Source organism: Mytilus edulis, chromosome 2 (genome assembly GCF_963676685.1).
Source record: "Mytilus edulis chromosome 2, xbMytEdul2.2, whole genome shotgun sequence".
NCBI classification, from domain to species: domain Eukaryota; kingdom Metazoa; phylum Mollusca; class Bivalvia; order Mytilida; family Mytilidae; genus Mytilus; species Mytilus edulis.
The window spans coordinates 97,282,194-97,302,744 of record NC_092345.1 but is presented as its reverse complement, the minus strand read 5'-3'; the positions used below and the strand labels follow the sequence as shown (position 1 = coordinate 97,302,744).

At 32.0% G+C, this 20,551-nt stretch overlaps 1 protein-coding gene across 1 annotated transcript in view; it reads right to left on the bottom strand.

The window, feature by feature from the left end:
• The window catches only part of LOC139513593 (mucin-3B-like), a 282,396-nt gene that overhangs the window by 71,072 nt on the left and 190,773 nt on the right, over positions 1-20,551 (bottom strand). Inside the window, exons 242-292 of the mRNA XM_071302236.1 lie at positions 20,218-20,349; positions 19,902-19,973; positions 19,285-19,565; positions 18,990-19,131; positions 18,619-18,750; positions 18,304-18,375; positions 17,687-17,967; positions 17,392-17,533; positions 17,021-17,152; positions 16,705-16,776; positions 16,088-16,368; positions 15,793-15,934; positions 15,422-15,553; positions 15,106-15,177; positions 14,489-14,769; positions 14,194-14,335; positions 13,823-13,954; positions 13,510-13,581; positions 12,893-13,173; positions 12,598-12,739; positions 12,227-12,358; positions 11,911-11,982; positions 11,293-11,573; positions 10,998-11,139; positions 10,627-10,758; positions 10,312-10,383; positions 9,694-9,974; positions 9,399-9,540; positions 9,028-9,159; positions 8,712-8,783; positions 8,095-8,375; positions 7,802-7,943; positions 7,431-7,562; positions 7,116-7,187; positions 6,499-6,779; positions 6,206-6,347; positions 5,835-5,966; positions 5,520-5,591; positions 4,903-5,183; positions 4,610-4,751; positions 4,239-4,370; positions 3,923-3,994; positions 3,306-3,586; positions 3,011-3,152; positions 2,639-2,770; positions 2,321-2,392; positions 1,704-1,984; positions 1,409-1,550; positions 1,038-1,169; positions 720-791; positions 102-382 (exon numbers count right to left, since the gene is read on the bottom strand). Of these exons, the coding sequence (XP_071158337.1) occupies positions 102-382; positions 720-791; positions 1,038-1,169; positions 1,409-1,550; positions 1,704-1,984; positions 2,321-2,392; positions 2,639-2,770; positions 3,011-3,152; positions 3,306-3,586; positions 3,923-3,994; positions 4,239-4,370; positions 4,610-4,751; positions 4,903-5,183; positions 5,520-5,591; positions 5,835-5,966; positions 6,206-6,347; positions 6,499-6,779; positions 7,116-7,187; positions 7,431-7,562; positions 7,802-7,943; positions 8,095-8,375; positions 8,712-8,783; positions 9,028-9,159; positions 9,399-9,540; positions 9,694-9,974; positions 10,312-10,383; positions 10,627-10,758; positions 10,998-11,139; positions 11,293-11,573; positions 11,911-11,982; positions 12,227-12,358; positions 12,598-12,739; positions 12,893-13,173; positions 13,510-13,581; positions 13,823-13,954; positions 14,194-14,335; positions 14,489-14,769; positions 15,106-15,177; positions 15,422-15,553; positions 15,793-15,934; positions 16,088-16,368; positions 16,705-16,776; positions 17,021-17,152; positions 17,392-17,533; positions 17,687-17,967; positions 18,304-18,375; positions 18,619-18,750; positions 18,990-19,131; positions 19,285-19,565; positions 19,902-19,973; positions 20,218-20,349 (8,009 nt within the window). The remainder of the gene's footprint in view (positions 1-101; positions 383-719; positions 792-1,037; positions 1,170-1,408; positions 1,551-1,703; positions 1,985-2,320; positions 2,393-2,638; positions 2,771-3,010; positions 3,153-3,305; positions 3,587-3,922; positions 3,995-4,238; positions 4,371-4,609; positions 4,752-4,902; positions 5,184-5,519; positions 5,592-5,834; positions 5,967-6,205; positions 6,348-6,498; positions 6,780-7,115; positions 7,188-7,430; positions 7,563-7,801; positions 7,944-8,094; positions 8,376-8,711; positions 8,784-9,027; positions 9,160-9,398; positions 9,541-9,693; positions 9,975-10,311; positions 10,384-10,626; positions 10,759-10,997; positions 11,140-11,292; positions 11,574-11,910; positions 11,983-12,226; positions 12,359-12,597; positions 12,740-12,892; positions 13,174-13,509; positions 13,582-13,822; positions 13,955-14,193; positions 14,336-14,488; positions 14,770-15,105; positions 15,178-15,421; positions 15,554-15,792; positions 15,935-16,087; positions 16,369-16,704; positions 16,777-17,020; positions 17,153-17,391; positions 17,534-17,686; positions 17,968-18,303; positions 18,376-18,618; positions 18,751-18,989; positions 19,132-19,284; positions 19,566-19,901; positions 19,974-20,217; positions 20,350-20,551) is intronic.

The window sequence follows — 20,551 nt, the reverse complement described above, 5'->3', positions numbered from 1 at the left end:
AGTTTCACTGACCATATTTGCAGCAATTAAATTTTGTTTTTGATGACGAAATAGTAAACTGGAAACCGTTAATACTATTGATTTCTAGGAGTCATACTAACCTTTTTTGTTGTCACGGTTCCATCTGCATTAAAGAATTGCACTGTATAAGTCTTAACATTATCAGTAGAAACCAGTTCAACATTGGCTATTGGTCTTGTCTTCGTAGGCACGTATTCTATAACAAGTTTTTCTTCAGAACTTTTAAATGGTGTCTTAGAGGAAGGTCGCAGATTTTCAATTTCTTCTTTCTTGTCATTTGTTGTAATTTCAGTTGAAGGTATGGTTGCTATTGAATCCATTCCATCTGTTTCTTCACAAATGGGGGTTGTTGTTGCTATTGCTACAGAAGAAATATTTCAGCATGTAACCACTTATCAAATTAGTATTATAGTTCATACATAAACACTATGAGAAGAGAAAAGTAACTCTAGTGTTATTGAAAAAAAATCAAAACAACAGTAGTTAACCTATGTTAAAATCTCATAACTTCATTAATACAATACAAATAAAGGAATACAACACAAAAAGATGAGACAATGACATCAACTCACTAAGGAGCATGATCTGTTGTATTGACAAGCTAATTGTCAACTGTCAAAAAAACAAATCAGCCATTATGATGTAAATGTGCGCAAACAAACAAATATTACAAGAAAAACTGAAAAAATCAAACTTACAAGTAATTGAAATTCCAGGAGATGGACTTGTCGTTGACACTAGAGTTGGTGTTGTAACTTTTCCGCTTGTTACTGAAAAATGATTATTGAAAGTCAAGTATAGCAGACAACTAAAACGTTTTCAATAGTTTTCGCATCTTTTTATTTAACAAATGTTTCAACTTTAAATTTCTTTCACAAATATCCTTGTAAAATATTAACCATAAATGACCCTCATTTTGATTAGTAATCATTTACTTAGATATAACTTTAGGCTGCTTATATAATCAATCAAAAAAACCATCAACACAATGAAAGTAATTTTTTTTTAATAATTACCGCTTAATGTTTGAATAGTTTCAGTTGTAATTTCGGGTGAAGCTGTAGGTGTTTCTGTAACCTTGGCTGTAGTAATTACTGCTGAAACAGGTGTCTGTGGAACTGTTGTTGTACTTGGAATTGTAGTAGAAACTGAAATTATTAATTAAACAAAACTTGATCAGCATTCAATTATTTTAGACAAGAAACTTTTAAACACCCTTTGGAACCACCTCGCCCATCTATTCAAATTGATCATAATTATTTCTGTACGTAACGTCTAATCTTAACAAAGCAAACTAAGATACTTAACAGACAAATAGAATACACGACGGTTTATTTAAACAGATATACATCTGCAGTTAAAACGCCTGTGTGTATTTCTTACTTACTGACTTCAAAACAGGCATGGACACTCAATTGTAGCTGTATAGGTTTGTAAGAATCTTCTTTGTCATCTGGTGTGATTATTACATTCACTTTTCTCACGTCAGGTTTAGTTCCAACACTTGTAGCTTTTTCGCCAACTTTCACCTACAGAACAGACAAAAAATAAAGTTTACCGACTTACAAGGCAAAGTATTCAAGTTTCACTGACCATATTTGCAGCAATTAAATTTTGTTTTTGATGACGAAATAGTAAACTGGAAACCGTTAATACTTTTGATTTCTAGGAGTCATACTAACCTTTTTTGTTGTCACGGTTCCATCTGCATTAAAGAATTGCACTGTATAAGTCTTAACATTATCAGTAGAAACCAGTTCAACATTGGCTATTGGTCTTGTCTTCGTAGGCACGTATTCTATAACCAGTTTTTCTTCAGAACTTTTAAATGGTGTCTTAGAGGAAGGTCGCAGATTTTCAATTTCTCCTTTCTTGTCATTTGTTGTAATTTCAGTTGAAGGTATGGTTGTTATTGAATCCATTCCATCTGTTTCTTCACAAATGGGGGTTGTTGTTGCTATTGCTACAGAATAAATATTTCAGCATGTAACCACTTATCAAACTAGTATGATAGTTCATACATAAACACTATGAGAAGAGAAAAGTAACTCGAGTTTCATTGAAAAAAATCAAAACAACAGTAGTTAACCTATGTTAAAATCTCATAACTCCATTAAGACAATACAAATCAAGGAATACAACACAAAAAGATGAGACAATGGCATCAACTCACTAAGGAGCATGATCTGTTGTATTGACAAGCTAATTGTCAACTGTCAAAAAAACAAATCAGCAATTATGATGTAAATGTGCGCAAACAAACAAATATTACAAGAAAAACTGAAAAAATCAAACTTACAAGTAATTGAAATTCCAGGAGATGGACTTGTCGTTGACACTAGAGTTGGTGTTGTAACTTTTCCGCTTGTTACTGAAAAATGATTATTGAAAGTCAAGTATAGCAGACAACTAAAACGTTTTCAATAGTTTTCGCATCTTTTTATTTAACAAATGTTTCAACTTTAAATTTCTTTCACAAATATCCTTGTAAAATATTAACCATAAATGACCCTCATTTTGATTAGTAATCATTTACTTAGATATAACTTTAGGCTGCTTATATAATCAATCAAAAAAACCATCAACACAATGAAAGTAATTTTTTTTTAATAATTACCGCTTAATGTTTGAATAGTTTCAGTTGTAATTTCGGGTGAAGCTGTAGGTGTTTCTGTAACCTTGGCTGTAGTAATTACTGCTGAAACAGGTGTCTGTGGAACTGTTGTTGTACTTGGAATTGTAGTAGAAACTGAAATTATTAATTAAACAAAACTTGATCAGCATTCAATTAATTTAGACAAGAAACTTTTAAAAAAACCTTTGGAACCACCTCGCCCATGTATTCAAATTGATCATAATTATTTCTGTACGTAACGTCTAATCTTAACAAAGCAAACTAAGATACTTAACAGACAAATAGACTACACGACGGTTTATTTAAACAGATATACATCTGCAGTTAAAACGCCTGTGTGTATTTCTTACTTACTGACTTCAAAACAGGCATGGACACTCAATTGTAGCTGTATAGGTTTGTAAGAATCTTCTTTGTCATCTGGTGTGATTATTACATTCACTTTTCTCACGTCAGGTTTAGTTCCAACACTTGTAGCTTTTTCGCCAACTTTCACCTACAGAACAGACAAAAAATAAAGTTTACAGACTTACAAGGCAAAGTATTCAAGTTTCACTGACCATATTTGCAGCAATTAAACTTTGTTTTTGATGACGAAATAGTAAACTGGAAACCGTTAATACTATTGATTTCTAGGAGTCATACTAACCTTTTTTGTTGTCACGGTTCCATCTGCATTAAAGAATTGCACTGTATAAGTCTTAACATTATCAGTAGAAACCAGTTCAACATTGGCTATTGGTCTTGTCTTCGTAGGCACGTATTCTATGACAAGTTTTTCTTCAGAACTTTTAAATGGTGTCTTAGAGGAAGGTCGCAGATTTTCAATTTCTCCTTTCTTGTCATTTGTTGTAATTTCAGTTGAAGGTATGGTTGTTATTGAATCCATTCCATCTGTTTCTTCACAAATGGGGGTTGTTGTTGCTATTGCTACAGAATAAATATTTCAGCATGTAACCACTTATCAAACTAGTATGATAGTTCATACATAAACACTATGAGAAGAGAAAAGTAACTCGAGTTTCATTGAAAAAAATCAAAACAACAGTAGTTAACCTATGTTAAAATCTCATAACTCCATTAAGACAATACAAATCAAGGAATACAACACAAAAAGATGAGACAATGGCATCAACTCACTAAGGAGCATGATCTGTTGTATTGACAGGCTAATTGTCAACTGTCGAAAAAACAAATCAACAATTATGATGTAAATGTGCGCAAACAAACAAATATTACAAGAAAAACTGAAAAAATCAAACTTACAAGTAATTGAAATTCCAGGAGATGGACTTGTCGTTGACACTAGAGTTGGTGTTGTAACTTTTCCGCTTGTTACTGAAAAATGATTATTGAAAGTCAAGTATAGCAGACAACTAAAACGTTTTCAATTGTTTTCGCATCTTTTTATTTAACAAATGTTTCAACTTTAAATTTCTTTCACAAATATCCTTGTAAAATATTAACCATTAATGACCCTCATTTTGATTAGTAATCATTTACTTAGATATAACTTTAGGCTGCTTATATAATCAATCAAAAAAACAATCAACACAATGAAAGTAGTTTTTTTAATAATTACCGCTTAATGTTTGAATAGTTTCAGTTGTAATTTCGGGTGAAGCTGTAGGTGTTTCTGTAACCTTGGCTGTAGTAATTACTGCTGAAACAGGTGTCTGTGGAACTGTTGTTGTACTTGGAATTGTCGTAGAAACTGAAATTATTAATTAAACAAAACTTGATCAGCATTCAATTATTTTAGACAAGAAACTTTTAAACACCCTTTGGAACCACCTCGCCCATGTATTCAAATTGATCATAATTATTTCTGTACGTAACGTCTAATCTTAACAAAGCAAACTAAGATACTTAACAGACAAATAGACTACACGACGGTTTATTTAAACAGATATACATCTGCAGTTAAAACGCCTGTGTGTATTTCTTACTTACTGACTTCAAAACAGGCATGGACACTCAATTGTAGTTGTATAGGTTTGTAAGAATCTTCTTTGTCATCTGGTGTGATTATTACATTCACTTTTCTCACGTCAGGTTTAGTTCCAACACTTGTAGCTTTTTCGCCAACTTTTACCTACAGAACAGACAAAATAAAGTTTACAGACTTACAAGGCAAAGTATTCAAGTTTCACTGACCATATTTGCAGCAATTAAATTTTGTTTTTGATGACAAAATAGTAAACTGGAAATCGTTAATACTATTGATTTCTAGGAGTCATACTAACCTTTTTTGTTGTCACGGTTCCATCTGCATTAAAGAATTGCACTGTATAAGTCTTAACATTATCAGTAGAAACCAGTTCAACATTGGCTATTGGTCTTGTCTTCGTAGGCACGTATTCTATAATCAGTTTTTCTTCAGAACTTTTAAATGGTGTCTTAGAGGAAGGTCGCAGATTTTCAATTTCTCCTTTCTTGTCATTTGTTGTAATTTCAGTTGAAGGTATGGTTGTTATTGAATCCATTCCATCTGTTTCTTCACAAATGGGGGTTGTTGTTGCTATTGCTACAGAATAAATATTTCAGCATGTAACCACTTATCAAACTAGTATGATAGTTCATACATAAACACTATGAGAAGAGAAAAGTAACTCGAGTTTCATTGAAAAAAATCAAAACAACAGTAGTTAACATATGTTAAAATCTCATAACTCCATTAAGACAATACAAATCAAGGAATACAACACAAAAAGATGAGACAATGGCATCAACTCACTAAGGAGCATGATCTGTTGTATTGACAAGCTAATTGTCAACTGTCGAAAAAACAAATCAGCAATTATGATGTTAATGTGCGCAAACAAACAAATATTACAAGAAAAACTGAAAAAATCAAACTTACAAGTAATTGAAATTCCAGGAGATGGACTTGTCGTTGACACTAGAGTTGGTGTTGTAACTTTTCCGCTTGTTACTGAAAATGATTATTGAAAGTCAAGTATAGCAGACAACTAAAACGTTTTCAATTGTTTTCGCATCTTTTTATTTAACAAATGTTTCAACTTTAAATTTCTTTCACAAATATCCTTGTAAAATATTAACCATTAATGACCCTCATTTTGATTAGTAATCATTTACTTAGATATAACTTTAGGCTGCTTATATAATCAATCAAAAAAACCATCAACACAATGAAAGTATTTTTTTTAATAATTACCGCTTAATGTTTGAATAGTTTCAGTTGTAATTTCGGGTGAAGCTGTAGGTGTTTCTGTAACCTTGGCTGTAGTAATTACTGCTGAAACAGGTGTCTGTGGAACTGTTGTTGTACTTGGAATTGTCGTAGAAACTGAAATTATTAATTAAACAAAACTTGATCAGCATTCAATTATTTTAGACAAGAAACTTTTAAACACCCTTTGGAACCACCTCGACCATGTATTCAAATTGATCATAATTATTTCTGTACGTAACGTCTAATCTTAACAAAGCAAACTAAGATACTTAACAGACAAATAGACTACACGACGGTTTATTTAAACAGATATACATCTGCAGTTAAAACGCCTGTGTGTATTTCTTACTTACTGACTTCAAAACAGGCATGGACACTCAATTGTAGTTGTATAGGTTTGTAAGAATCTTCTTTGTCATCTGGTGTGATTATTACATTAACTTTTCTCACGTCAGGTTTAGTTCCAACACTTGTAGCTTTTTCGCCAACTTTTACCTACAGAACAGACAAAATAAAGTTTACAGACTTACAAGGCAAAGTATTCAAGTTTCACTGACCATATTTGCAGCAATTAAATTTTGTTTTTGATGACGAAATAGTAAACTGGAAACCGTTAATACTATTGATTTCTAGGAGTCATACTAACCTTTTTTGTTGTCACGGTTCCATCTGCATTAAAGAATTGCACTGTATAAGTCTTAATATTATCAGTAGAAACCAGTTCAACATTGGCTATTGGTCTTGTCTTCGTAGGCACGTATTCTATAACCAGTTTTTCTTCAGAACTTTTAAATGGTGTCTTAGAGGAAGGTCGCAGATTTTCAATTTCTCCTTTCTTGTCATTTGTTGTAATTTCAGTTGAAGGTATGGTTGTTATTGAATCCATTCCATCTGTTTCTTCACAAATGGGGATTGTTGTTGCTATTGCTACAGAAGAAATATTTCAGCATGTAACCACTTATCAAACTAGTATGATAGTTCATACATAAACACTATGAGAAGAGAAAAGTAACTCGAGTTTCATTGAAAAAAATCAAAACAACAGTAGTTAACCTATGTTAAAATCTCATAACTCCATTAAGACAATACAAATCAAGGAATACAACACATAAAGATGAGACAATGTCATCAACTCACTAAGGAGCATGATCTGTTGTATTGACAAGCTAATTGTCAACTGTCGAAAAAACAAATCAACAACTATGATGTAAATGTGCGCAAACAAACAAATATTACAAGAAAAACTGAAAAAATCAAACTTACAAGTAATTGAAATTCCAGGAGATGGACTTGTCGTTGACACTAGAGTTGGTGTTGTAACTTTTCCGCTTGTTACTGAAAAATGATTATTGAAAGTCAAGTATAGCAGACAACTAAAACGTTTTCAATTGTTTTCGCATCTTTTTATTTAACAAATGTTTCAACTTTAAATTTCTTTCACAAATATCCTTGTAAAATATTAACCATTAATGACCCTCATTTTGATTAGTAATCATTTACTTAGATATAACTTTAGGCTGCTTATATAATCAATCAAAAAAACCATCAACACAATGAAAGTTTTTTTTTAATAATTACCGCTTAATGTTTGAATAGTTTCAGTTGTAATTTCGGGTGAAGCTGTAGGTGTTTCTGTAACCTTGGCTGTAGTAATTACTGCTGAAACAGGTGTCTGTGGAACTGTTGTTGTACTTGGAATTGTCGTAGAAACTGAAATTATTAATTAAACAAAACTTGATCAGCATTCAATTATTTTAGACAAGAAACTTTTAAACATCCTTTGGAACCACCTCGCCCATGTATTCAAATTGATCATAATTATTTCTGTACGTAACGTCTAATCTTAACAAAGCAAACTAAGATACTTAACAGACAAATAGACTACACGACGGTTTATTTAAACAGATATACATCTGCAGTTAAAATGCCTGTGTGTATTTCTTACTTACTGACTTCAAAACAGGCATGGACACTCAATTGTAGTTGTATAGGTTTGTAAGAATCTTCTTTGTCATCTGGTGTGATTATTACATTCACTTTTCTCACGTCAGGTTTAGTTCCAACACTTGTAGCTTTTTCGCCAACTTTTACCTACAGAACAGACAAAATAAAGTTTACAGACTTACAAGGCAAAGTATTCAAGTTTCACTGACCATATTTGCAGCAATTAAATTTTGTTTTTGATGACGAAATAGTAAACTGGAAACCGTTAATACTATTGATTTCTAGGAGTCATACTAACCTTTTTTGTTGTGACGGTTCCATCTGCATTAAAGAATTGCACTGTATAAGTCTTAACATTATCAGTAGAAACCAGTTCAACATTGGCTATTGGTCTTGTCTTCGTAGGCACGTATTCTATAACCAGTTTTTCTTCAGAACTTTTAAATGGTGTCTTAGAGGAAGGTCGCAGATTTTCAATTTCTCCTTTCTTGTCATTTGTTGTAATTTCAGTTGAAGAAATGGTTGTTATTGAATCCATTCCATCTGTTTCTTCACAAATGGGGGTTGTTGTTGCTATTGCTACAGAAGAAATATTTCAGCATGTAACCACTTATCAAACTAGTATTATAGTTCATACATAAAAACTATGAGAAGTGAAAAGTAACTCGAGTTTCATTGAAAAAAATCAAAACAACAGTAGTTAACCTATGTTAAAATCTCATAACTCCATTAAGACAATACAAATCAAGGAATATAACACAAAAAGATGAGACAATGTCATCAACTCACTAAGGAGCATGATCTGTTGTATTGACAAGCTAATTGTCAACTGTCGAAAAAACAAATTAACAATTATGATGTAAATGTGCGCAAACAAACAAATATTACAAGAAAAACTGAAAAAATCAAACTTACAAGTAATTGAAATTCCAGGAGATGGACTTGTAGTTGACACTAGAGTTGGTGTTGTAACTTTTCCGCTTGTTACTGAAAAATGATTATTGAAAGTCAAGTATAGCAGACAACTAAAACGTTTTCAATTGTTTTCGCATCTTTTTATTTAACAAATGTTTCAACTTTAAATTTCTTTCACAAATATCCTTGTAAAATATTAACCATTAATGACCCTCATTTTGATTAGTAATCATTTACTTAGATATAACATTTGGCTGCTTATATAATCAATCAAAAAAAGCCATCAACACAATGAAAGTTTTTTTTAAATAATTACCGCTTAATGTTTGAATAGTTTCAGTTGTAATTTCGGGTGAAGCTGTAGGTGTTTCTGTAACCTTGGCTGTAGTAATTACTGCTGAAACAGGTGTCTGTGGAACTGTTGTTGTACTTGGAATTGTCGTAGAAACTGAAATTATAAATTAAACAAAACTTGATCAGCATTCAATTATTTTAGACAAGAAACTTTTAAACACCCTTTGGAACCACCTCGCCTATGTATTCAAATTGATCATAATTATTTCTGTAAGTAACGTCTAATCTTAACAAAGCAAACTAAGATACTTAACAGACAAATAGACTACACGACGGTTTATTTAAACAGATATACGTCTGCAGTTAAAACGCCTGTGTGTATTTCTTACTTACTGACTTCAAAACAGGCATAGACACTCAATTGTAGTTGTATAGGTTTGTAAGAATCTTCTTTGTCATCTGGTGTGATTATTACATTCACTTTTCTCACGTCAGGTTTAGTTCCAACACTTGTAGCTTTTTCGCCAACTTTCACCTACAGAACAGACAAAAAATAAAGTTTACAGACTTACAAGGCAAAGTATTCAAGTTTCACTGACCATATTTGCAGCAATTAAATTTTGTTTTTGATGACGAAATAGTAAACTGGAAACCGTTAATACTATTGATTTCTAGGAGTCATACTAACCTTTTTTGTTGTCACGGTTCCATCTGCATTAAAGAATTGCACTGTATAAGTCTTAACATTATCAGTAGAAACCAGTTCAACATTGGCTATTGGTCTTGTCTTCGTAGGCACGTATTCTATAACCAGTTTTTCTTCAGAACTTTTAAATGGTGTATTAGAGGAAGGTCGCAGATTTTCAATTTCTCCTTTCTTGTCATTTGTTGTAATTTCAGTTGAAGGTATGGTTGTTATTGAATTCATTCCATCTGTTTCTTCACAAATGGGGGTTGTTGTTGCTATTGCTACAGAAGAAATATTATAGCATGTAACCACTTATCAAACTAGTATTATAGTTCATACATAAACACTATGAGAAGAGAAAAGTAACTCGAGTTTCATGGAAAAAAAATCAAAACAACAGTAGTTAACCTATGTTAAAATCTCATAACTCCATTAAGACAATACAAATCAAGGAATACAACACAAAAAGATGAGACAATGGCATCAACTCACTAAGGAGCATGATCTGTTGTATTGACAGGCTAAATGTCAACTGTCGAAAAAACAAATCAGCAATTATGATGTAAATGTGCGCAAACAAACAAATATTACAAGAATAACTGAAAAAATCAAACTTACAAGTACTTGAAATTCCAGGAGATGGACTTGTCGTTGACACTAGAGTTGGTGTTGTAACTTTTCCGCTTGTTACTGAAAAATGATTATTGAAAGTCAAGTATAGCAGACAACTAAAACGTTTTCAATTGTTTTCGCATCTTTTTATTTAACAAATGTTTCAGCTTTTAATTTCTTTCACAAATATGCTTGTAAAATATTAACCATTAATGACCCTCATTTTGATTAGTAATCATTTACTTAGATATAACTTTAGGCTGCTTATATAATCAATCAAAAAAACCATCAACACAATGAAAGTTTTTTTTTAATAATTACCGCTTAATGTTTGAATAGTTTCAGTTGTAATTTCGGGTGAAGCTGTAGGTGTTTCTGTAACCTTGGCTGTAGTAATTACTGCTGAAACAGGTGTCTGTGGAACTGTTGTTGTACTTGGAATTGTCGTAGAAACTGAAATTATTAATTAAACAAATCTTGATCAGTATTCAATTATTTTAGACAAGAAACTTTGAAACACCCTTTTGATCGATCACTACCATGTATTCAAATTGATCATAAATATTTCTGTACGTAACGTCTAATCTTAACAAAGCAAACTAAGATACTTAACAGACAAATAGACTACACGACGGTTTATTTAAACAGATATACATCTGCAGTTAAAACGCCTGTGTGTATTTCTTACTTACTGACTTCAAAACAGGCATGGACACTCAATTGTAGTTGTATAGGTTTGTAAGAATCTTCTTTGTCATCTGGTGTGATTATAACATTCACTTTTCTCACGTCAGGTTTAGTTCCAACACTTGTAGCTTTTTCGCCAACTTTCACCTACAGAACAGACAAAAAATAAAGTTTACAGACTTACAAGGCAAAGTATTCAAGTTTCACTGACCATATTTGCAGCAATTAAATTTTGTTTTTGATGACGAACTAGTAAACTGGAAACCGTTAATACTATTGATTTCTAGGAGTCATACTAACCTTTTTTGTTGTGACGGTTCCATCTGCATTAAAGAATTGCACTGTATAAGTCTTAACATTATCAGTAGAAACCAGTTCAACATTGGCTATTGGTCTTGTCTTCGTAGGCACGTATTCTATAACCAGTTTTTCTTCAGAACTTTTAAATGGTGTCTTAGAGGAAGGTCGCAGATTTTCAATTTCTCCTTTCTTGTCATTTGTTGTAATTTCAGTTGAAGGTATGGTTGTTATTGAATCCATTCCATCTGTTTCTTCACAAATGGGGGTTGTTGTTGCTATTGCTACAGAAGAAATATTTCAGCATGTAACCACTTATCAAACTAGTATTATAGTTCATACATAAACACTATGAGAAGAGAAAGGTAACTCGAGTTTCATTGAAAAAAATTAAAAACAACAGTAGTTAACCTATATTAAAATCTCATAACTCCATTAAGACAAAACAAATCCAGGAATACAACACAAAAATATGAGACAATGGCATCAACTCACTAAGGAGCATGATCTGTTGTATTGACAGGCTAATTGTCAACTGTCGAAAAAACAAATCAGCAATTATGATGTAAATGTGCGCAAACAAACAAATATTACAAGAAAAACTGAAAAAATCAAACTTACAAGTAATTGAAATTCCAGGAGATGGACTTGTCGTTGACACTAGAGTTGGTGTTGTAACTTTTCCGCTTGTTACTGAAAAATGATTATTGAAAGTCAAGTATAGCAGACAACTAAAACGTTTTCAATTGTTTTCGCATCTTTTTATTTAACAAATGTTTCAACTTTAAATTTCTTTCACAAATATCCTTGTAAAATATTAACCATTAATGACCCTCATTTTGATTAGTAATCATTTACTTAGATATAACTTTAGGCTGCTTATATAATCAATCAAAAAAACCATCAACAAAATGAAAGTTTTTTTTTTAATAATTACCGCTTAATGTTTGAATAGTTTCAGTTGTAATTTCGGGTGAAGCTGTAGGTGTTTCTGTAACCTTGACTGTAGTAATTACTGCTGAAACAGGTGTCTGTGGAACTGTTGTTGTACTTGGAATTGTCGTAGAAACTGAAATTATTAATTAAACAAAACTTGATCAGCATTCAATTATTTTAGACAAGAAACTTTTAAACACCCTTTGGAACCACCTCGCCCATGTATTCAAATTGATCATAATTATTTCTGTACGTAACGTCTAATCTTAACAAAGCAAACTAAGATACTTAACAGACAAATAGACTACACGACGGTTTATTTAAACAGATATACATCTGCAGTTAAAACGCCTGTGTGTATTTCTTACTTACTGACTTCAAAACAGGCATGGACACTCAATTGTAGTTGTATAGGTTTGTAAGAATCTTCTTTGTCATCTGGTGTGATTATTACATTCACTTTTCTCACGTCAGGTTTAGTTCCAACACTTGTAGCTTTTTCGCCAACTTTCACCTACAGAACAGACAAAAAATAAAGTTTACAGACTTACAAGGCAAAGTATTCAAGTTTCACTGACCATATTTGCAGCAATTAAATTTTGTTTTTGATGACGAAATAGTAAACTGGAAACCGTTAATACTATTGATTTCTAGGAGTCATACTAACCTTTTTTGTTGTGACGGTTCCATCTGCATTAAAGAATTGCACTGTATAAGTCTTAACATTATCAGTAGAAACCAGTTCAACATTGGCTATTGGTCTTGTCTTCGTAGGCACGTATTCTATAACCAGTTTTTCTTCAGAACTTTTAAATGGTGTCTTAGAGGAAGGTCGCAGATTTTCAATTTCTCCTTTCTTGTCATTTGTTGTAATTTCAGTTGAAGGTATGGTTGTTATTGAATTCATTCCATCTGTTTCTTCACAAATGGGGGTTGTTGTTGCTATTGCTACAGAAGAAATATTTCAGCATGTAACCACTTATCAAACTAGTATTATAGTTCATACATAAACACTATGAGAAGAGAAAAGTAACTCGAGTTTCATTGAAAAAAATCAAAACAACAGTAGTTAACCTATGTTAAAATCTCATAACTCCATTAAGACAATACAAATCAAGGAATACAACACAAAAAGATGAGACAATGGCATCAACTCACTAAGGAGCATGATCTGTTGTATTGACAGGCTAATTGTCAACTGTCGAAAAAACAAATCAGCAATTATGATGTAAATGTGCGCAAACAAACAAATATTACAAGAATAACTGAAAAAATCAAACTTACAAGTAATTGAAATTCCAGGAGATGGACTTGTCGTTGACACTAGAGTTGGTGTTGTAACTTTTCCGCTTGTTACTGAAAAATGATTATTGAAAGTCAAGTATAGCAGACAACTAAAACGTTTTCAATTGTTTTCGCATCTTTTTATTTAACAAATGTTTCAGCTTTTAATTTCTTTCACAAATATCCTTGTAAAATATTAACCATTAATGACCCTCATTTTGATTAGTAATCATTTACTTAGATATAACTTAGGCTGCTTATATAATCAATCAAAAAAACCATCAACAAAATGAAAGTTTTTTTTAATAATTACCGCTTAATGTTTGAATAGTTTCAGTTGTAATTTCGGGTGAAGCTGTAGGTGTTTCTGTAACCTTGGCTGTAGTAATTACTGCTGAAACAGGTGTCTGTGGAACTGTTGTTGTACTTGGAATTGTCGTAGAAACTGAAATTATTAATTAAACAAAACTTGATCAGCATTCAATCATTTTAGACAAGAACCTTTTAAACACCCTTTGGAACCACCTCGCCCATGTATTCAAATTGATCATAATTATTTCTGTACGTAACGTCTAATCTTAACAAAGCAAACTAAGATACTTAACAGACAAATAGACTACACGACGGTTTATTTAAACAGATATACATCTGCAGTTAAAACGCCTGTGTGTATTTCTTACTTACTGACTTCAAAACAGGCATGGACACTCAATTGTAGTTGTATAGGTTTGTAAGAATCTTCTTTGTCATCTGGTGTGATTATTACATTCACTTTTCTCACGTCAGGTTTAGTTCCAACACTTGTAGCTTTTTCGCCAACTTTCACCTACAGAACAGACAAAAAATAAAGTTTACAGACTTACAAGGCAAAGTATTCAAGTTTCACTGACCATATTTGCAGCAATTAAATTTGGTTTTTGATGACGAAATAGTAAACTGGAAACCGTTAATACTATTGATTTCTAGGAGTCATACTAACCTTTTTTGTTGTGACGGTTCCATCTGCATTAAAGAATTGCACTGTATAAGTCTTAACATTATCAGTAGAAACCAGTTCAACATTGGCTATTGGTCTTGTCTTCGTAGGCACGTATTCTATAACCAGTTTTTCTTCAGAACTTTTAAATGGTGTCTTAGAGGAAGGTCGCAGATTTTCAATTTCTCCTTTCTTGTCATTTGTTGTAATTTCAGTTGAAGGTATGGTTGTTATTGAATCCATTCCATCTGTTTCTTCACAAATGGGGGTTGTTGTTGCTATTGCTACAGAAGAAATATTTCAGCATGTAACCACTTATCAAACTAGTATTATAGTTCATACATAAACACTATGAGAAGAGAAAAGTAACTCGAGTTTCATTGAAAAAAATCAAAACAACAGTAGTTAACCTATGTTAAAATCTCATAACTCCATTAAGACAATACAAATCAAGGAATACAACACAAAAAGATGAGACAATGGCATCAACTCACTAAGGAGCATGATCTGTTGTATTGACAAGCTAATTGTCAACTGTCAAAAAAACAAATCAGCAATTATGATGTAAATGTGCGCAAACAAACAAATATTACAAGAAAAACTGAAAAAATCAAACTTACAAGTAATTGAAATTCCAGGAGATGGACTTGTCGTTGACACTAGAGTTGGTGTTGTAACTTTTCCGCTTGTTACTGAAAAAATGATTATTGAAAGTCAAGTATAGCAGACAACTAAAACGTTTTAAATTGTTTTCGCATCTTTTTATTTAACAAATGTTTCAACTTTAAATTTCTTTCACAAATATCCTTGTAAAATATTAACCATTAATGACCCTCATTTTGATTAGTAATCATTTACTTAGATAAACTTTAGGCTGCTTATATAATCAATCAAAAAAACCATCAACACAATGAAAGTTTTTTTTGTAATTATTACCGCTTAATGTTTGAATAGTTTCAGTTGTAATTTCGGGTGAAGCTGTAGGTGTTTCTGTAACCTTGGCTGTAGTAATTACTGCTGAAACAGGTGTCTGTGGAACTGTTGTTGTACTTGGAATTGTCGTAGAAACTGAAATTATTAATTAAACAAAACTTGATCAGCATTCAATCATTTTAGACAAGAACCTTTTAAACACCCTTTGGAACCACCTCGCCCATGTATTCAAATTGATCATAATTATTTCTGTACGTAACGTCTAATCTTAACAAAGCAAACTAAGATACTTAACAGACAAATAGACTACACGACGGTTTATTTAAACAGATATACATCTGCAGTTAAAACGCCTGTGTGTATTTCTTACTTACTGACTTCAAAACAGGCATGGACACTCAATTGTAGTTGTATAGGTTTGTAAGAATCTTCTTTGTCATCTGGTGTGATTATTACATTCACTTTTCTCACGTCAGGTTTAGTTCCAACACTTGTAGCTTTTTCGCCAACTTTCACCTACAGAACAGACAAAAAATAAAGTTTACAGACTTACAAGGCAAAGTATTCAAGTTTCACTGACCATATTTGCAGCAATTAAATTTTGTTTTTGATGACGAAATAGTAAACTGGAAACCGTTAATACTATTGATTTCTAGGAGTCATACTAACCTTTTTTGTTGTCACGGTTCCATCTGCATTAAAGAATTGCACTGTATAAGTCTTAACATTATCAGTAGAAACCAGTTCAACATTGGCTATTGGTCTTGTCTTCGTAGGCACGTATTCTATAACCAGTTTTTCTTCAGAACTTTTAAATGGTGTCTTAGAGGAAGGTCGCAGATTTTCAATTTCTCCTTTCTTGTCATTTGTTGTAATTTCAGTTGAAGGTATGGTTGTTATTGAATCCATTCCATCTGTTTCTTCACAAATGGGGGTTGTTGTTGCTATTGCTACAGAAGAAATATTTCAGCATGTAACCACTTATCAAACTAGTATTATAGTTCATACATAAACACTATGAGAAGAGAAAAGTAACTCGAGTTTCATTGAAAAAAATCAAAATAACAGTAGTTAACCTATGTTAAAATCTCATAACTCCATTAAGACAATACAAATCAAGGAATACAACACAAAAAGATGAGACAATGGCATCAACTCACTAAGGAGCATGATCTGTTGTATTGACAGGCTAATTGTCAACTGTCGAAAAAACATATCAGCAATTATGATGTAAATGTGCGCAAACAAACAAATATTACAAGAAAAACTGAAAAAATCAAACTTACAAGTAATTGAAATTCCAGGAGATGGACTTGTCGTTGACACTAGAGTTGGTGTTGTAACTTTTCCGCTTGTTACTGAAAAATGATTATTGAAAGTCAAGTATAGCAGACAACTAAAACGTTTTCAATTGTTTTCGCATCTTTTTATTTAACAAATGTTTCAGCTTTTAATTTCTTTCACAAATATCCTTGTAAAATATTAACCATTAATGACCCTCATTTTGATTAGTAATCATTTACTTAGATATAACTTTAGGCTGCTTATATAATCAATCAAAAAAACCATCAACACAATGAAAGTTTTTTTTGTAATTATTACCGCTTAATGTTTGAATAGTTTCAGTTGTAATTTCGGGTGAAGCTGTAGGTGTTTCTGTAACCTTGGCTGTAGTAATTACTGCTGAAACAGGTGTCTGTGGAACTGTTGTTGTACTTGGAATTGTCGTAGAAACTGAAATTATTAATTAAACAAAACTTGATCAGCATTCAATCATTTTAGACAAGAACCTTTTAAACACCCTTTGGAACCACCTCGCCCATGTATTCAAATTGATCATAATTATTTCTGTACGTAACGTCTAATCTTAACAAAGCAAACTAAGATACTTAACAGACAAATAGACTACACGACGGTTTATTTAAACAGATATACATCTGCAGTTAAAACGCCTGTGTGTATTTCTTACTTACTGACTTCAAAACAGGCATGGACACTCAATTGTAGTTGTATAGGTTTGTAAGAATCTTCTTTGTCATCTGGTGTGATTATTACATTCACTTTTCTCACGTCAGGTTTAGTTCCAACACTTGTAGCTTTTTCGCCAACTTTCACCTACAGAACAGACAAAAAAAAAAGTTTACAGACTTACAAGGCAAAGTATTCAAGTTTCACTGACCATATTTGCAGCAATTAAATTTGGTTTTTGATGACGAAATAGTAAACTGGAAACCGTTAATACTATTGATTTCTAGGAGTCATACTAACCTTTTTTGTTGTGACGGTTCCATCTGCATTAAAGAATTGCACTGTATAAGTCTTAACATTATCAGTAGAAACCAGTTCAACATTGGCTATTGGTCTTGTCTTCGTAGGCACGTATTCTATAACCAGTTTTTCTTCAGAACTTTTAAATGGTGTCTTAGAGGAAGGTCGCAGATTTTCAATTTCTCCTTTCTTGTCATTTGTTGTAATTTCAGTTGAAGGTATGGTTGTTATTGAATCCATTCCATCTGTTTCTTCACAAATGGGGGTTGTTGTTGCTATTGCTACAGAAGAAATATTTCAGCATGTAACCACTTATCAAACTAGTATTATAGTTCATACATAAACACTATGAGAAGAGAAAAGTAACTCGAGTTTCATTGAAAAAAATCAAAATAACAGTAGTTAACCTATGTTAAAATCTCATAACTCCATTAAGACAATACAAATCAAGGAATACAACACAAAAAGATGAGACAATGGCATCAACTCACTAAGGAGCATGATCTGTTGTATTGACAGGCTAATTGTCAACTGTCGAAAAAACATATCAGCAATTATGATGTAAATGTGCGCAAACAAACAAATATTACAAGAAAAACTGAAAAAATCAAACTTACAAGTAATTGAAATTCCAGGAGATGGACTTGTCGTTGACACTAGAGTTGGTGTTGTAACTTTTCCGCTTGTTACTGAAAAATGATTATTGAAAGTCAAGTATAGCAGACAACTAAAACGTTTTCAATTGTTTTCGCATCTTTTTATTTAACAAATGTTTCAACTTTTAATTTCTTTCACAAATATCCTTGTAAAATATTAACCATTAATGACCCTCATTTTGATTAGTAATCATTTACTTAGATATAACTTTAGGCTGCTTATATAATCAATCAAAAAAACCATCAACACAATGAAAGTTTTTTTGTAATTATTACCGCTTAATGTTTGAATAGTTTCAGTTGTAATTTCGGGTGAAGCTGTAGGTGTTTCTGTAACCTTGGCTGTAGTAATTACTGCTGAAACAGGTGTCTGTGGAACTGTTGTTGTACTTGGAATTGTCGTAGAAACTGAAATTATTAATTAAACAAAACTTGATCAGCATTCAATCATTTTAGACAAGAACCTTTTAAACACCCTTTGGAACCACCTCGCCCATGTATTCAAATTGATCATAATTATTTCTGTACGTAACGTCTAATCTTAACAAAGCAAACTAAGATACTTAACAGACAAATAGACTACACGACGGTTTATTTAAACAGATATACATCTGCAGTTAAAACGCCTGTGTGTATTTCTTACTTACTGACTTCAAAACAGGCATGGACACTCAATTGTAGTTGTATAGGTTTGTAAGAATCTTCTTTGTCATCTGGTGTGATTATTACATTCACTTTTCTCACGTCAGGTTTAGTTCCAACACTTGTAGCTTTTTCGCCAACTTTCACCTACAGAACAGACAAAAAATAAAGTTTACAGACTTACAAGGCAAAGTATTCAAGTTTCACTGACCATATTTGCAGCAATTAAATTTGGTTTTTGATGACGAAATAGTAAACTGGAAACCGTTAATACTATTGATTTCTAGGAGTCATACTAACCTTTTTTGTTGTGACGGTTCCATCTGCATTAAAGAATTGCATTGTATAAGTCTTAACATTATCAGTAGAAACCAGTTCAACATTGGCTATTGGTCTTGTCTTCGTAGGCACGTATTCTATAACCAGTTTTTCTTCAGAACTTTTAAATGGTGTCTTAGAGGAAGGTCGCAGATTTTCAATTTCTCCTTTCTTGTCATTTGTTGTAATTTCAGTTGAAGGTATGGTTGTTATTGAATCCATTCCATCTGTTTCTTCACAAATGGGGGTTGTTGTTGCTATTGCTACAGAAGAAATATTTCAGCATGTAACTACTTATCAAACTAGTATTATAGTTCATACATAAACACTATGAGAAGAGAAAAGTAACTCGAGTTTCATTGAAAAAAATCAAAACAACAGTAGTTAACCTATGTTAAAATCTCATAACTCCATTAAGACAATACAAATCAAGGAATACAACACAAAAAGATGAGACAATGGCATCAACTCACTAAGGAGCATGATCTGTTGTATTGACAAGCTAATTGTCAACTGTCGAAAAAACAAATCAGCAATTATGATGTAAATGTGCGCAAACAAACAAATATTACAAGAAAAACTGAAAAAATCAAACTTACAAGTAATTAAAATTCCAGGAGATGGACTTGTCGTTGACACTAGAGTTGGTGTTGTAACTTTTCCGCTTGTTACTGAAAAATGATTATTGAAAGTCAAGTATAGCAGACAACTAAAACGTTTTAAATTGTTTTCGCATCTTTTTATTTAACAAATGTTTCAACTTTAAATTTCTTTCACAAATATCCTTGTAAAATATTAACCATTAATGACCCTCATTTTGATTAGTAATCATTTACTTAGATATAACTTTAGGCTGCTTATATAATCAATCAAAAAAACCATCAACACAATGAAAGTTTTTTTTGTAATTATTACCGCTTAATGTTTGAATAGTTTCAGTTGTAATTTCGGGTGAAGCTGTAGGTGTTTCTGTAACCTTGGCTGTAGTAATTACTGCTGAAACAGGTGTCTGTGGAACTGTTGTTGTACTTGGAATTGTCGTAGAAACTGAAATTATTAATTAAACAAAACTTGATCAGCATTCAATCATTTTAGACAAGAACCTTTTAAACACCCTTTGGAACCACCTCGCCCATGTATTCAAATTGATCATAATTATTTCTGTACGTAACGTCTAATCTTAACAAAGCAAACTAAGATACTTAACAGACAAATAGACTACACGACGGTTTATTTAAACAGATATACA